This window comes from Archocentrus centrarchus, chromosome 11 (assembly GCF_007364275.1).
Source record: "Archocentrus centrarchus isolate MPI-CPG fArcCen1 chromosome 11, fArcCen1, whole genome shotgun sequence".
NCBI classification, from domain to species: domain Eukaryota; kingdom Metazoa; phylum Chordata; class Actinopteri; order Cichliformes; family Cichlidae; genus Archocentrus; species Archocentrus centrarchus.
In genome coordinates, this window is record NC_044356.1 from 25,239,760 (window position 1) to 25,257,299 (window position 17,540).

General features: G+C 41.4%; 1 protein-coding gene across 3 annotated transcripts in view; it reads right to left on the reverse strand.

Moving 5' to 3' along the window:
- Positions 1-5,472: 5,472 nt before the first annotated feature.
- Positions 5,473-17,540, reverse strand: part of fam49al (family with sequence similarity 49 member A, like) — a 38,435-nt gene continuing 26,367 nt past the window's right edge. For all 3 annotated transcript variants that reach the window (XM_030741389.1, XM_030741391.1, XM_030741390.1), the window contains 8 exons: positions 15,813-15,918; positions 12,749-12,885; positions 12,540-12,617; positions 12,135-12,251; positions 9,761-9,840; positions 9,313-9,439; positions 6,385-6,455; positions 5,473-6,304 (listed from right to left, as the gene is read on the reverse strand). In XM_030741389.1, coding sequence (XP_030597249.1) covers positions 6,241-6,304; positions 6,385-6,455; positions 9,313-9,439; positions 9,761-9,840; positions 12,135-12,251; positions 12,540-12,617; positions 12,749-12,885; positions 15,813-15,918 — 780 coding nt within the window. In that variant the 3' untranslated portion in view covers positions 5,473-6,240. The remainder of the gene's footprint in view (positions 6,305-6,384; positions 6,456-9,312; positions 9,440-9,760; positions 9,841-12,134; positions 12,252-12,539; positions 12,618-12,748; positions 12,886-15,812; positions 15,919-17,540) is intronic.

Here is a 17,540-nt window from a genome sequence, read left to right on the forward strand (position 1 = left end):
AGTTCTGTGAAAGGCGGTAAGGGAGGCCAGTGGAGGGAAACCACTGCTGAATGTGTATCACACTCATTTATGCTGATAAGGTGTTCTCTCCTCGAGGGCAGTTAACGGTTAATGCTTGATCTGCCGGGGCCGATCCCGCGTGTGGAAGGGAAGAAAGTGAAAAACAACAAAGCAATAGGGGAATTTGCAAAACATTTCAGGGGAACTTCAGAGTTATCTCCGATAACTTTGTTTAAAGAATCTAACCGAAAAGGACATTTCCATATCTGAGATGACTCTGTGTACTCTGCAGGTTTGTTTTATGATCCCGGCTGGAATTAAATAGATATGCTGCTTAAATAAAAAGCAAAAACACGTTTTACTCATTCATTTTATTACAAAATGTGTTGCAAAAGAAGTCTTTGTGGATAAATCCAGTATGTTCCCGACTATTAACAGCCATGCAACTACAGTTTAGCCGTCAGTGACATATCTGATGTAACTTTCTCTCAATCTGTTGTTTACATGGTCTGTTGAAATATGGTAAATAACTGGTGAAAGAATGAATTAGCCTCTGAATCTGAATGCGTTTGACATTAGGGAAGTCAATTGACACACTGGTTCCTTATTTATTACATGGCAGTTAGGGCACAAAGCCAAAGCAATACAACACACACACACACACACACACACACACACACACACACACACACACACACACACACACACACACACACACACACACACACACACACACACACACACACACACACACACACACAGAGCTTTCCCCTTCAATCAATGAGACCATAGGTATAAATTTCAGGGGAGATACAAAGGACATGTTCCCCAATACTTAGAACGCATGCATTTGTCTCCCTCAGTAAAAACATTAAAAAAGTAAAGGACTTACTCCTGAAAACTACCAGTACATGTGGTCACCTTGTTCCTGATTTTTGTGTTTTTATTTAAAAACATTTCCATCTTAAATTGGGGCAGAAAAGGTGCAAAATCTACCAGAAATTAAGAAAATTTTGTAACCAACATTTATCATTTCCTGCCTAATATCCCCCCCCCCCCCCCCCCCCCCCCCCCCCCCCGTACTCAAATCTATGCCTATATATGAGATATCATATTTGCATCTTTTATTTTTAATTTTACATCTAAGTGACCAGCAGAGTAGTCTGCTAGGCCTCACCTCTGCTAACTCTTGCCACAGAACTGGACCTCTCTACTGTGTTGGTGCCTTTTGGAGCCTTTTTTGGGGGGAATTATCTGATAAATAATCTGGATTTCTGTGTGGTACAGTCCATCCAGGAGGTTTCAGTTGAGTAAAGTTCTAGTATTTTATTAGTCTGTTAATGAGCAGCTTGATAGCATTAGCTGATAACTCATACAAATATATACCTTTTCTGTGGAACCTATTGTTGAATTTTTCCCATAAGATGGTTCAGTATCTGCAGCCTGCTGCTCTCTGTTCCATATATAACTTCTGATAGGCTCTCCTGTGCCCCCCCTGCCCTACTTTACACCCTCCTCCAATCACATGTACAGCACAGTTCAGTCAGACAGACCATTCGGCTAAATGTGCCTGCAGTTTATTTGTAACTTTGACCTCATTGGAGTCCAATAACAGATGACTGGCAGTGCCACCCCAAATCTAAGGTTTAGATAATAACCCATCATAAAGTTATCTAATTACACTACAATGCTGTTTATTTGGAACAGTGCATTAATTACCTCGTGAACTGTTTTATGTTTATCATACTGCCATAATAAGTGTCGGCAGGCCTCTTAAGGTGAATTGCACCTCTGCAGTACTGATCAGATAAAGCAGAGCAGGACACTGATGTTTTGATTGGTTTGTAGTCTTTCATAAAATGATCTTTTGCTGCCCTCTTGTGGTGAGTGAAGGCATGTGACTGGAATACATCCTGCAATAGTTCTCGGTGGACCACGGGAAACTGAGTGACTGACATCTTTGTTACGCTGTAACAGAGAAGTGTGTTATAACAGGAGACAGCTCTGTCTGAGGCTTTCAGCTGAAACCTTCCATAACATGTTAAATTATAAGAAGGGCTTGTGCTAAAAAAAACAACAACACAGTAACACACAGTGTTTGTACATTTGTAATGCAGGTTAATGAATACTTTGTTCTTTTTATGGTGTTATTTGTAACAGTTCACTTACAATTAGACTCCTTCCATCAAAACCAAACGTATGCTTGTCAGTCAGTCACTGAACGCCTCATGTTACCTTCATCTTCACAGTTTGCCTTCATCATTTTTAACATATCATTAATACAGGTGTTAGTTGTGTCTCCATCTGACAAACTGTTGGTGTCCTACCCTGGTGCTGTAATCACAAACTAACTGGTGTGAATTTGTGCACCAGCTCGTGGATTTTGATTTACAGTGGAAAGAATTCGGATGGGGATTTGTCTAACAAAGCTCTTTATTCCCCCTCACAGATACTGACGTGATGTCCAATTAGTGCTGCTTCTTACTGTGGGTACAACTAATTCAGTGATTAAAGGCTGCATTCATGTTGGATTAATAAGAATCAGTTTCACATGCTGTCAAACTCAATGCTGACTTCATCACTTCTGGTCCAATCATCTTTCTGCCCACATTCTTTGAGCCAATCAGCATACTTTAAATATCACTGCTCATTTGTGCAACCCCCCCACCTCCCCATCTCCACCATCTCTGTCTCCACTATCACCAGCATCTAGACTCCGGGGGGGGGGTCCTGCCCTGATTCCTATCTCCACTGGGATTCCCTCCTGTTTCAACGGGCCATCGGAGTCTAATAGCTAATTACATTTCTTATCAATAAATCATGTTCTTCCTAATGATCTCTCCTTATTGAACTTCCACACAATGATATCAGTCTTCACCTAAACTGTGGTCAGAATCAGGGTCACATTTGTTTTTTGTTTTTTTACAATCATTAGTTCTACCAGAGCTGGGGGTCTTTGATGACCAAAGAGGGCTGCTTTAAATTTGGTTCATTCTCACAAACATCGGGAGGGCTCAAAGTGTCCTGCGTGGCTTCAAGGTAAGCCTAAACATACCAACAGATTGTTCTGTTTTGTTCTTAATTCAAATAACTTAAGTAATTCTTTCTGTAATTTTAGTTCTGTAATTTCATAAATGCAACAGAGCATGACGCTGTACTGAAAATGCACTTAAAATACAGCACATAACAGCAGAGTAGCATCATGTGGTGAAAGATTTAATTATTTACTGTTATTAACGATGCTGGTTGGCTCATTTATACATAATAGGCTGTGCCACATTCATTATAGGCCTTAAATGTGTTTTGCAGTGTCATACAGATTTTTTTGGTCAAAATTTGCTCCAAAATGGTTGTTTTCATGGTAAAAGTTGCCAACCCCTCTCCTGGAGTATCAGTCAGATTTTAGAGAGGTGAGAATAATTTGTCCTGACTATGACTGCTAGACTTCTCAGTGGATTAAAATTTTTTTACATTAGTTTGAGCAGTGCAGGAAATCAATGACAAGAAAACTGACTTTTCACCGTTTGGTCAGAGCCTATGGAGCCTAATGTGATTGGTCACTTTGATAGATAGTTCAGGTACTTGCGATAGACCGAGTCACACCGTGGCAGCAACATAAAAGCAGTTTAAAACCGGATTGGTTCATAATCTGGAGAATAAAGTTTCTAGAATTAACTATCGGTAGTTATTGTTTTCTGTAAAGTGATTGAAATAATTTTGAGTATGTATGTATTTGTATAAATATGTAACCCAGTGTTAATGTGCTGGAAAATCTTAAAAATTGACATTGAAAGTGTTTAAAAAGTGCTTAAATTTGACCCTGGAAAAGGTGTATGAACCCTGTGAATAGAAAATTTTGTTTTAGTGCTCGAATGTTTTGCTTGATTAATTTCAGGCTTGTCAGAGAAGTTCAGTGTGTCGGCTCAAATTTGGCTATAAACATGTGAATGCAGTTCACTGAACTCAGTAACCTTTAGTTTTAAACATCCACCACACTTATTTGTGTTTTCTTGTTTATAAGACAGGTGGCCTAATAAATTTGTGAAGCACTGTTTTACAGTACATTAGGGAATGTGGCAACTTTGAGCATAATGGGGGCTGTCTAGACCTCCCTCTCCTTGGCCACCTCCTCCACCTCTTCCAGGGGGGATGCCAAGGCTTTCCCAAGCCACCCACGAGATGTAATGTCTCCAGCGTGTCCTGGGTCTGCCCCAGGGCCTCATCAGAGTAGGTCATACCTGCGATTTTCAGATACGGGCCAGTTCCCGCACCCCGACATTAATTATGGTCTTCCCGCCTTCCCACCCCCTCTTCAAAAATTTCAGTGGGCACCCCTGATTGGACCTGATATGTCCCATTACTCATAAGCATGACTAGTGAACAGACACAGGACATCAGCTGTTGAATGTAATAAATGACAAGTTTATTGTTGCACAAAATATACAAAATAACAAGCAAATGGACAGCCCCTGCCCCTCCCCACTTAGCGTCCCTCCCCTCCCTCCGGTTTATTCGCCATTAATGAAGCTGAATTTCTGAAACCTATGACTACGGCAAGTCCGATGGTCCAAGCCAAACGCATGGTAATTCTGAGAGACAACACATACCCAATTTCAGCGTCACTGAACAATTAAAAATGAATAAAAACACCTTATTTACACATTTCTGTCAGAACTTTTGCAACATGCCATCTATGTATTTATACAGAATATGCTTGTGCACATACCCCTGTATAGAAAATATATTATAAGATCAAATTAAATAAGACTAAGGGCTCTAGACATCCAAGGTACAGCACTTCTTTTGAATCTCCTTTTGAATCATTTTTATTTCCCACTTACTGAGTGACTTTTTAAACCTCGCACTAAAAGAAAGAACTCTAGTTTTCTGTGTTTGTGATGTTTATGTTTCTCCTTCAGGGTCGCACACATGTTGATGCCTGTTGTGAGAAGCTTCACAGATTTACATTGGAACACTATGTGTGTAAATCTGACCACCTCCTTACTTGTGTCATTTCATGTTGTCTTGGCTGTTTTTAATGCTTAAAAAAAAAGAAAAGATCAGTGATGTAATAATACCATCAAACCCTTGAGTTTGGCTCATATGCGATGTAATAACAGAGCAAACTAACAAGCTTTGGCACTGGGTGAAGAAGTAAAGTGTGCTGTGGTTTCCCGAAATGCCCCTTTTTATGCACTAATGTGTAAGCGCAGAAAAGCTGAAGGCTCATTCGCCAGCATACGTAACATATTAGTGCAAAAAGAAAAAAGAGCACAACAAAACCACTTTGTCCCATATCACAGCCAGATGCTATCAGATGAGAAGCTGTGATGAACCACACTAGCACCATGGAGAAAGTGAAGGACGTAGTTCAAGTAAAGCCAGACAGCTTGCAAGATGTTTTTTGTGCTGGAACTAAAACGGCATCAGGCCACATTACATGGGCGGATCATAAATTTATTTTATTCTATCTTTTTTTTTTTTTTTTTTTTTTTTTTTTTTTTGGGTAGGTGGTTGGGTGGGGGTGACGAGGGGGGGGAAAGAACCCCAGTAGATGGATGGACTGGCTGGATGGATAATGAGGAAGAAATCAGGGCAAAAACAGAAGCATCCTGTCTCTGCCTGCTAACCTCCAGCTGCACCAGAAGGAAGTGAAACAGGCAGAAGCAAATCTCCGGAGTGTATCCATCACATTGCTTTATGATTCACCTGTTGGGTGGAGGCCAGTGCAGCTGAAGGAAACCACTCTGATTCAAGTGAGCGTGTATGTCAGGGAAGCAGTGGGAACCAGTTTGGGGATCAGATTTCAGGGGGAAGGAGATGATTTCAAAGAGTGTGCAAAAATACTCATCAGGCTACTTCTGGAACATTAACCCTTTTTTTTTCTTACACTTTTAGTTGGTTCTGACTTTAAATCTTCCAATATAGTTTCCTCTTTAATCCTACCTATTCTTCACTCGCTGTTCAATGTTTCACTTTTCTTAATATATATCTATATCTTCTTTTCTGGCTTTTTTTCTTACTTTACAAAATGAGAGACAGAATGATGGACAGCTGACAATATATATAATTATTTTCCTCTTCTTATTGTCATCAGGTCACTCTTAACCTTGAGATGATTTTCTTTGTTCGTTGTAAACAAACAGGTTTATCAGCCGGCGGCGTTCGTTTCCTCCTCCTTCAAGTGCGCTCCTTCTCCCCCCTCCCCTCGCCCCGTCGCTCCTCTCTGTTTTCTTTCTTTCATTGCAGGAGGGCCCTGATTTGTTTGGAGGTGCTGTCATCGTGTAGATGCCGTGTTGTGTATCTGAAAAAGCAGAAGTGTGTTCAAATATGAATGCACTTAGAATTTTTTTTGCCCGCCTGCTCTTCTGCATTCATACTCACCTCAGTGCGTTCAGGAGTCCCTCCACACTGTTGGATGGTTGCTCTTTCAGCACCTTGATGCAGCCCTTCATCTGCCCACCACAAAGACAACACGGGGCGTTAGAGAAAGGTCAGCAGGCTCACATCAACCTCGTGTCCTGCTGCTGCAGCCAAAAACTAACTCACATACACATATTTATAAAATGTAATCAAGAGCATCCTGTCTCAGAGTGATCCTGAAGAACTGGTCCACGTACAGTCCTGTGAAAGTACACCCTCACTGCTTCTATAGGAATTAAGAGGGTAAGTAGGAGCCGGGTGTTGTCAAATGCACTTGACGGACTAATCATCAGCAAGTTTACTGGCCTGGTCAATGCTACATTCTTCCCAGGAGTGGACATCCCAACAAATTCAACCTCAAGATCACGAAATGCTCAGAGAAACTGCAACCCCCCACCCCCCCCCCCCCCCCCCCCCCACCCCCCCACCCCCCCCAAAAAAAAAAAACCCAAGAGCTATATCTCAGACTCTCCAGGCTCAGGACAGTACAATGAAGGGTTGGCAGGAGAAAGCCTCTCTAAAAAGAACATGTTTAGATTTACAAAGTGGCATCTAAACAAACTACAAGAACAATGTTCTTTGGACAGACAAGACCAAAGTGGAGATGTTCAGACATAACGCACTACAGCACTAATTTACCTAAAACCAAACACAGCATATCAATACAAACACTTCATGCCAACTGTCAAGCAAACTGGTGGAGGGGTGATGATTTGGGCTGAAGTCTTCTGCATACCAAAGTATTCTACAGTCAAATGTGAGGTCATCTGTCCATCACCTAAAACTGAGCCAACACTGGGTCATGCAGTAGGACAATGATCTCAATCACAGCAGCAAATCTACAGCAGGATGGCTGAGAAAGAAAAAGAAAATAATGGTGTTGCAATGGCCCCGAGTCCAGATCTCATCCTGACTGAAATGCTGCAACAGGACTTTAGGAGAGTTGAGCATAAATGAATGCCCACCGACCTCAATTAACAGAATAGAATAGAATGACTTTATTGTCATTATACAGGATGTACAATGAGATTGGAGGGCCACTCCTGTTCAGTGCCATGCAACAGAAAATCAAACTCTCTAAAATAAAAATAAAAATATTATAATCTAGTATAATCAAGAAATATACAGAAAATAAACAATGTATAAAATATACAAAAAATAGAATGTATAAAAATATATACATACATTGGTGCATCTGTACATTGTAAGAAAAGTAAATAAGTGTATACATATAATGAACCCACAAGAAGCAATGTTGTAAAGAAGAGTGCGCCAAAATTGCTCCACAGTGTGAAAGTTTCTTGCTGCTGAAGGTGGTTCTACACGTTACTCAATCATGGGGTGTACTTAGTTTTTCACAGGACTGTATGTATCAGTTCTAGGATGGTCTGTAATTCCTTATTATCACTTTGTCCTGGTAATAAATGACTACCTGCCCCTCCCCGAGGTCTCTTTCTCCCCAGTGTTGCCAAGTGCACTCCCTGATGTCGTGAGCCAAATCAAAATCAGATTTTTTGGGTTTTGTTTTGTTTGTTTTTGTTTCTTTGCAACAAAAACATGCAAACTCCATTCCGAAAGGCCCCCTGGCCAAACGGTGGATTCAAACCCAGGACCTTCTTGCTGTGAGGCAACACTGTAAACCCGGAGAAGTTGAATCTACTTAAAAAAACCAAGGTAACTCATTGCCTTAAATTTTTAAAGTAATGAAACAGTTCATTTAAATCAGCCTGTTAAGTAAGCACTACTCCATTTCCAATTGAACTAAATTGTATGTTCTAATTGACCAAACTTATCTTTTATAGTTCATGAAAAAATAAAATGTCTTTTGATCAATCAATTCCCCCTATCCTTTTCATGGTTGTGTGGGGGTGGTGGGGGCTGGAGCCTATCCCAGCTCACAAGGCAGTAAGATGCAGGGTACACCCCGTACAGGTCACCAGCCTGTTGCAGGGCTGACACAGACAACCATTCACACCTGTGGGCAATTTAGAGAGACCAATTAACCTAACCCCAGTAACTGGATGTCTTCAGATTGTGGGAAGAAACCCACACAGACACAGGAGAACATACAAACTCCACACAGCAAGAGTCCTGGGCTATCAGATAGCATGCTGCCCAGTAACACAAATATTTTTTACAGTGTTGAACTGTGTCTGTTTAAATTTGGTAAATAAACATGATAAAACTCAGCCCTGCTGAATGCTGGTACATTAACATTTACAAATAACATTTGTCCATGGAACAATGAAAAACTATACGAGAGAGCGTTGTGAACAAAAACACCCAATGTCAACTATTCCAAACAGCAAGAGGCCTGGGCCAAGCAGGAATTTAACCCAGACCTTCTAGATGGCATTGTACCTGTGAGGTAGCACTGCTAACCAGCATGCCACCATGCAGCTGCACATTAATCCATTCTGTTAAAACTGCTATAAACTAGATTTTTAGCAGGTGCAAAACTTGATGATATAGAGTTGTTTGAACTCAAACACATAATTACAATAAGACAGACCATCAAAAAGTACAGTCTACTCAGCATTAACAAGTAATGTTCACATTCTAGGCAATTTTAAGTAATATGAACTCAATATTTTTAAGTGGAATCAAAATCTGGGTTTACAGTGAACAGTGCTAACCACTGCACCACCTTATGGCCCCTAGCAGAGTCCAACAATAAAAATATGAAGCTTGAAATGAGAAACTGGTCAACTTTAACCTTTTGACTGATGACCAGGGCTGACCTGAGTGCAGCATAGTCATAAGGTCAGCACAGCAGAGCCCCACGGATACACTAGAGCCTCCTTTGATTTGTGCATGCAGCAGAGGGCCATTATTTTTAAAAACAGGTATCAAAATATGCGTAATCATGCATGTATTTGTTGTACTCACATCAATTTTGGAAGTCTTGGCGAAAGCCCCGACAGGGTGAACGTGGTCATACAGGATGATGACACCCACCATCACCCTCATGCAGAACAGCATGGTGTCTGTGTTGGTGAACCGACAGCGGTACTCCCTGGGACAAAGGCAGTTACGGAGGAGCGTTAATATTTGTTCAATTAAATTGAGAGCAGAGGGCATGATGGGAGTTGGGGGTGACCACCAAATGACAATGAACAAGTTGTAGATGAGAGTTTATTCACACAAAGACACACAGAATAAAGATTAAACATTTTAAATTTAGCATGAAGGACTCTGTCAGTCTGTTGAATCACTGACATCTTGGACGACCCCTTCGCTTGTTCCCACTGAAAGGGCCTGTTAATTAGAATTAAGGATTCTGACATTCAAAAAGATGGATTCAGGGAAGGATGATGGAGAGACGAGAAGCACTCACGGAGTCTCCAGCATGACACGACACACGCAGGCCATGGTGCTCAGGCAGTCTGTGGTGTCCTCTATGGGCAAGGTCTTATTCTGATGAAAGACAAAAGAGGAATCCGAGCAGATATGAGAATGACTTCTACTGAGGATGTGACAAAGGCCTCTGCAGTTTATGCTCTGACTGGACTAAATGTTCTACCACAGGATGGCGACAAAGCAGGATAAAAGCATGAGGGCTGTGCAGCTGTTTTGCTAAAAGGCATTCATCAGCAGTGTGTCCTCTACATTTTGCATGAGCCTCGGAAGTCTTTCTCCAATGCGTGCTGCCATCGGGATGCAGTGAGGTGTAAAGTTAGCAGAAGACTGTCCACTAAAACTGTGTTTTGACAGGAGAAAGGGGGGATGTTTCACACAGCAGTTCAGCGTGGGAACCTGACTTGAAGACGCAAGTGTACAATGGAAGGATTTTTTTTTTTTTTTTTTTTTTTTTTACCAGCACGGCAATAACAGTGTAATTGTTTTAAATCTAATGACACTCCCTTGCAATAAATGCACAGTCATTTGGTTGTAATCTATTTAGAGTGCTCCACTCTCCAATTCATTTTCCTTCATTTAAATTCACTTCTCTGCTGACAGACTCTAGTTTGCATTTACACAAGGATGTCTTGACACTGACCACGTCTGTGACTATCACCACACCCCCTTAATGAATGGGGGGACTTAATGAAGTCCCCCATTCAAGGTCAGCAGGATGCATCAGGTAACCCCACCACATTTTTCCCCACCTGCTACCCTCCTTTTTTCCCTTTAATTTGGCACCCGAGATTCTCTTTTGTGTTTGTGTTGGTATTTCATTGAATGATGACTGAACAGACTGTTTATTTAACCAAGTATTACACATAAGTAAAGCTGAGGCAGTCGCTCCTTTCCATTTTACAGTGCTCTCTACTTCTTCACTAGATTTCAGGCAGAAACTACTTTTTACTCCCTTAAATTCGTTTGACACGTTACATATTAGCATTTTAAATCTCATACATACGCTGAGCATAGATGGATATGCCCTCTGTGATGTCACCCGTTAGTTAGTGAAGTCCTATTGTGAAGCCTCAAGCTAATATGCTAGCATTGCTCATATTCTAATATGCTGTCAGTTGCCAAGTAGGCTCTCCCTGAAGCATATCCAGCTTTATCGTCCTTTCTGACCTTAAAAGGGAACATCATTTATGAAATGAGCATCATGTTGGACTGAATAAGACAGGGACCATAAACGCATCAGGAAAGTGGTCACTGAGGTTGCTGATGAAGTGAGAAGTAGGGTCATTTTCAGGTTCCTTGAGTATTTATTTCTCTGACAACTTTTTGCCTTTAGTGCTTAGCTCAAATATCTCTACTTTCTTCTTTCTTTACATTTTCAGAACAGGCTCGTTACTTTAGCTTATTTCCCATCACTGCGCGCCTTCAATCATCAAACTGATCTGTACCTAAATGGTGGGAATAATAACACATGCAAAACAATCCCATTGCTGTACCCATCACTGGTGCTTATCGCGCATGACGAGACACAAAAACATGTAACCTATGCATCATTTATTTTACTGTACTCAAGGATTAAAATGGGGTGGAATGATCTGGAAGGGTGTTTTTGGTTCAGATGTCCATATGTTGCAGTTGCAGTACTCCAACATCTAGCTAGCCCTACAGAAGATGAGCGAGCATAAAGGTGGGAGGTCATTTCAACAACAAATATCAACAAACACACAAAGTGTTTGTGTGCAGTTGTCACACAGTGTGTCTGCTACCTGAGGCACAGCTGCTGTATTTCCAGGGAGAGAGAAGAGTGTGAGACACCTTCACTCAGAGATGGAGAAAGATGTAAGAAAGAGGAAGGGAGAGGAAGAAGAGAGTTTTTATTTAAAGGTAAGGACTGCTCAGTGACGTCTGATAAACTGGACATTTGATCAGATTCACTCACTGAATTCTACCTTTATACTAACTTTATACTTCCTAGGACGTGGAGCAATTAATTTTCCCAAAGGGACACATGGGAAACTGGGGCTGCTGTGGAGGGCTGCACCAATAAGCCTGTAAAGAGATAAAATTAATATTGAACAGAACTGAGTTCACCTCATATGGCCCCTTGGGAAAATTAGCTGCCCACCCCGGGCCTAAGGGTTGGAAATCAGCCGCGATAGTTCTTGTAACACCTGTTTATATCTTGTTGAATTCAGCTGGTTAAATCCACAAAGGGGGTGGTGGTGGTGTCTGGAGCCTATCCCAGCTGCCATAGGGCAAAAGGCAGGGTACACAGGTCACCATTGTGTCGCAGGGCTCCTACCCTGAATACTCCCTTGAGCTGGGAATCTGGACTAAGCAGTAAACATTTGTACCTCTGAGACAAACTTGGTGGTGGCGTTACTCAGAGTCTTCAGCATTGGTGTTGCTTCAGCGTAGAACAGGGACATCCTGTTTGCCATCTCATTGTTAACCTCGTTCTCTGCTTCCAGCTGCGTGTCGAAACAAAACAAGTGTCACACTTTAAACATTTTAAAGTCACCATCAGATGCACTGATCCAATAATCGTGTCACGCAGGCTGGTAAAGCGAGAATGTAATGATGAAGGCTCTAATGTGTTTAACTCGAAAGTTAAATGAAATATTGATTGTACGTGTCTTCGTCTTGTTAGGAGGAAGGGAACACCTCCACTTCATTAATGTTTAAAGAGGGGATATGAAGGCATGCTGAACATTTGATCATGTATGCAGCATAAACAGCTGGAGCCAGGCCTGCCTCACCTGCTGGTTGTTCAGCCTGTTCCTACTTATAGTCCTCCTGTAGTAGCTGAAGTCATTCTGAATGGCTGGATTCGTCATCTGCATGGTGAGAGAGAAGGTGGCGTTTGGTGTCACAAAGGCTGCTCGATGGCCATATTGATTTTTCAGTACAGTAAAGGTCAGTGTCTGAGGGCTGTAATTAGAACAACAAAAAAAAAGATTCCCTTCACCTTTAGCTCGTCGAAGCTGAGAGTGAAATGAAGGATCTCGGCAAACTGCTTGGCCAGGGCCTGCTCTCTCTCCAGGTGCTGCATGGGAGCGTACGGCGGGCTCGTCAGGGCCTCCAGCAGGCTGCGCAAGGCGTTCTCTGCAAATTTATGCACACTTCCATGTCAGAAATTCATCTAATCAAACTAGAACCTGTGTGTCATGCTGTCCAGGCTTTTATCTCTGGTGTAAGACAACCAGCTTAAACACTAAATGCAACAGCAGGTGTACACAGATAAAATCACTTCATTCAAGTTCCGGTCTCGCTTCACAGGATAAATCATGGACTTTTTAGCACAACAGGATCTGGCATCAGGAAACCGTTGGCCTCTGTGCATGAAGCTCCAGCAGTCCTCTTTTGACTGACTTTTAACATTTAAGATGTCCAGAAATTTAGAATTGGAGCCGACCAGAAGAGAAAGTGTGAGGACAGAAAAGCTGCATTCCTAAAAAAGGAAATCATTACCAGCATGTCTTCTACATTTTGCATGAGCCTCAAAAGTCTTTCTCTGATGTGTGTCCCATCAGGGCACACAAAGGTGTAAATTTAGTAAAGGACTGCTGCCTCTAAACTAAAATGGTTTTTGACAGCAAAGTAAAGGAGACTTTCTTATGCAGCAGCTCAGCGTGGGCTGAAGAGTCAAGTTTATCACGGTATAAACACCAAAATGGTTTTATACCATGACAGCAAAAAGAATATTTGAAGTCTGCAGGTCCTCAAACAGGCACTTGTGGCTGGCTCCAAAAGTCAGTCAGCTATTTTTGATAGCGTTGGTTCTTACATAGCACCTTGGCATGCAGACTGGAGCAGCCAGAGATTGAACCACCAACCTTCCATTTAGTAGACAACTTGCACTGCCTCCTGTGCCACAGCATAAATTGTGACTTTCTTTTGTAGTACTAGCTATGTGTCTGCTAGGCGTCACCGTAGCTACTGGAATTAGACCTCTTGACCATGTTTGTTGTGTTGGAGCCTTTTGAAGCATTTTTAGTACACTTATTTGCAGATTACATGGTTTGCTTTGCAATTTCTTCAACTAAGAGGATGTCCAAGAAGTCTGTGTTCCAGTTTTTATGTATATGTCAGAAATTGGCAGGAATCTGTCAATGCTAGCTAGTGTTAGCTGATAACGTGGCGTGCCACCCCACGGTTACAGCCAAACTTAACAAACAAGTGATGTCACAGTGGCCAATTTCCATCCTTTATATACAGTCAGTGGATCCACAGGAAGTGAAAGGATATGTCTGTGAGCAAATACTGTATGTGCATTTTTAATGTTGTATATTTAGCTGCACTTCGAGGCACAGCTCTCGCAGAGCAGTGTCAGCTCGTAGGTCAGTTAGTGAGATGACTTGAGGCAGATTATAAAACTCAGTCCAGCAGTTTTTTTTTTTGTTTTTTTTTAACATATGCAGTATTACTCCCCCAAACTGGTAAACAGACATCAGGTGTGAAATCAGCTGCGATTGGAGCTTAGCATGAAATTAGTATCATTTTGTTATTTTTACCTTTACTAAAGTTCTGCAGCTCAGCAGGACTTTATTTACTCTCTGGCTTAACAATGAATTCCACTCTAAAACACAAACTACATGAACACATGTATGTTCAGAGCTCAAACTGCAGCTGCTCATATACCCTGAGTGTGCCTGTGACACCCGCCACCCACCTGTGTCACATATGATGTTAAATTAAGACTTTTTGGTCCGCAGCAAATCGCACACCAGAGCTGGACTCCAGAGGCTGCATGTACAGTGGTGGTGATACCTCAGAAGCAAATGCTCCTGGGCACCCATCCCTTCCTCTGCATTAAAAATGCATAAGTGCTTTCTATAAATACAACATGGAATTGTTTCATCTGAGGCCCTGGGCATAAACCCCAGTCTCCCTCCTGTTGTGAGCACAGAGTGCATGATCTCAGTCCTCTGCACTGATGCTCGACAGTTTTTAGGGATGCAGCAGCTGTTTGTTAACTGGACCTTTCCAGCTCTTACAGCCCCCTTTGTTCAAGTAACTACAGTACAGGTGGTGCTGGGCTATAAGAATTTCCTTTGTCTACAACAGGGTGAAAGTATGCGATATCTATTGTAATGTATCTCATAGATACATTAGCCCTGATACATTATCATCAATTATTGGCTGGCTCCCATTGTATAGTAATCTAAGAACACAATGTCCCTGAGACTGAAGTATTATTGGAAGGCAGCGCAGAGGCGGCGGCTGAACTCTATTTCTCTGCCCATACTCCTCTCTCTCTCTCTCTCTCTCTCTCTCTCTCAGAGCTGGACGACTGTGGACCACTGTTTCCGTAGCAACGGCTGCCTGGCTGCTGGGTCAGGATGCTGCAGCGATGGCTGAGAGGACATCATGGAGTATGAATGTGAGTGTGTGTGCGTGTTGAGGAATGCTGTCAAGACTGGAATGACATAATGCTGATGGTCCTCTCAGCCTGTTTTAATTACTATAAATGAACCTTCTTCCTATTTAATGAAATATATGCAATGTAGACACTTTTGGACTGCATTCGTCAGTCAGTGTTAACAGCATCTGTCACGTCCCGTAGCTGGTGAAAAGCTGCCAAAAAACCCAATATAATAGCTAGTGTTGACATGATGAGCACAAGCCTGTGCACTCTAATAAGAAAACAACTGTTTCAAACTGTGATGAACAGAGAAAGCTGTTACAGCTTCATCATTAGAAAGAGAAAGTCTTTATAATTTATCTTTCTAAAGAGACATGAATGTGAGGTGTGCACCCTTCACCCACTTTTCTACTGGGCCTCATCTCCTCTCATCGTCCTCTGAGTTTGTGCAACACTGTCACCTGCTAAACGGCAGCACATCCACCACCCCGACATCCCTGCTTCTTTGGTAGTTGAGCAGCTGACAGCAAATACCGTCTCTTTAGATTTTAGGTTCATGTCACAGATCCTTTCAGCTCCAACTGCAGCTCCAACATGGCCACCAGAGATTGAGACTGAGTTACATCACCCCTCAAATGCCTTTATGGATTGCAGTGGCCATGCTTACCCAGTCGGAGGGAGAACTCATAGAACCTCTTCAGCTTGGCCACCAGGGGGCAGACTGCGTTCCAGGCCTTCTCCTGAAGAGCGAGGTCGCTCGGGTTCTGGATGGCCTGCAGCCCGGAAACACGTTACTTTTAAAAAGCATCGTTTTATGTCCTTTTCCTCTGACCACTGGTTTCACACACAGTATCACAGATGAAAACACAAGACAAATAATCTAACCTTATCGATGACATAACTAAACTAACCCACAGACACCCAAAACAAAGTGAAAAGATAATATTTTTCTTTGCATCAACAGATAAAATGAGTAAACAAATAAACAAAACCAAAGTGTGTTAAGCACACTCTCCTTAATTTCCGACCTCTTTACCCTATCTGTGGCATTCCGCGGAGCAATTTGGGCCTACCCTTGGTGTAAATCTTCAAACAGAGCACACGAATAGTTATTTTACATGAGACTAATTCATTATTTAAAGCTGTTTGAAACATGAATCAAACAAGAGTAAACTGGTGTGTTTGTTCAGGGCTGTTTTCAGTGGCAAATCAATATGTGTCAGCTCCATAACGAGCTGCTACGACTGTAATCGTTTATTTTTCCATAAGTTATGCTATTTGTTATTAAATGGAGCCGATAAGACTCATAACCCGATTGTGGTGGTATGTATTTCTGGCAGCAGGACACGCAAGTTTTTGATTTGATCGTTAATAATAACGGGTATTTTTCTTTCAGACCAGTGTAAAGAGAATATAGATTTAGGTTTATGCGAATTCACTTTGTTGATTGGGCATTTATGAGATAATACCTCATTTGATTAGTTAGTAAATATCACATGTATAAAAAAAAAAACAGAATAGCAAGAGTCTTAATGTCTGTTAGAATTTCTGGAAGTCTGAGGATAGCGTTACATAATTTAAGAAAAAGAACAAGAAAAATGAGGTTTTCTCAAACTCTGAGCCAGAAAGCTCCACTGGAGCAGCTTTTAAATCCACCAAAATTCTCATGTTCATGTTTGTATCTATAGCCTGATGGTTTTCACACAGTTGGCTGTTCATATAGCCTTAAGAGCCTGATTTATATAGTTTTTTATTCCTAAAAACAGGAAAAAAAAAAAAAGACTTTTTACGGGTGTTATAAGGCAATGCCTCATTTGTATATTTAAATTGAACATTTCAGAAATTTATAATGCAAAATAATAATACTAAAATAAGATTATTTTTTTTCAGATTTGGTAATAATATATAAATTGTAGCACAATCACGGTGACAAGAAAGATTTTTAGTTAAAATTCAGACAAATTTTTGCTAATGCCACACTCTCCTCAATTTTTCTCCTCTGTGGAATTAATAAAATATAAAACATCCTTGTATGAAAGCAGTCATAACAACTGGCATACAGTATAAGAAAAAAATGATAGAAATATGCTAAGAAAAAATAAGCCAAATGAAATATAGCTGTGTGTATATGCTAAGTGTCGGCCCTTAATATATGCTTCCAGGTCCTCAGAGTTAGGATGCAAGAAGAGGAAATGATTCAGCACTTATAAATGTAGTTATGCTAACAGTTAAGCTGTCAGCTATGGCTCATACAGTGCAGGGGGAAGTGCTTCTCATGACAGTATAGCGTGTGCATGGTGACCATCAGGACCAGTGTACCAGCTTTACTCGGATGATATTTATGCCTACACTACAACATCACTACGAGAAACAACATATTGCATGAAGTGTTTGT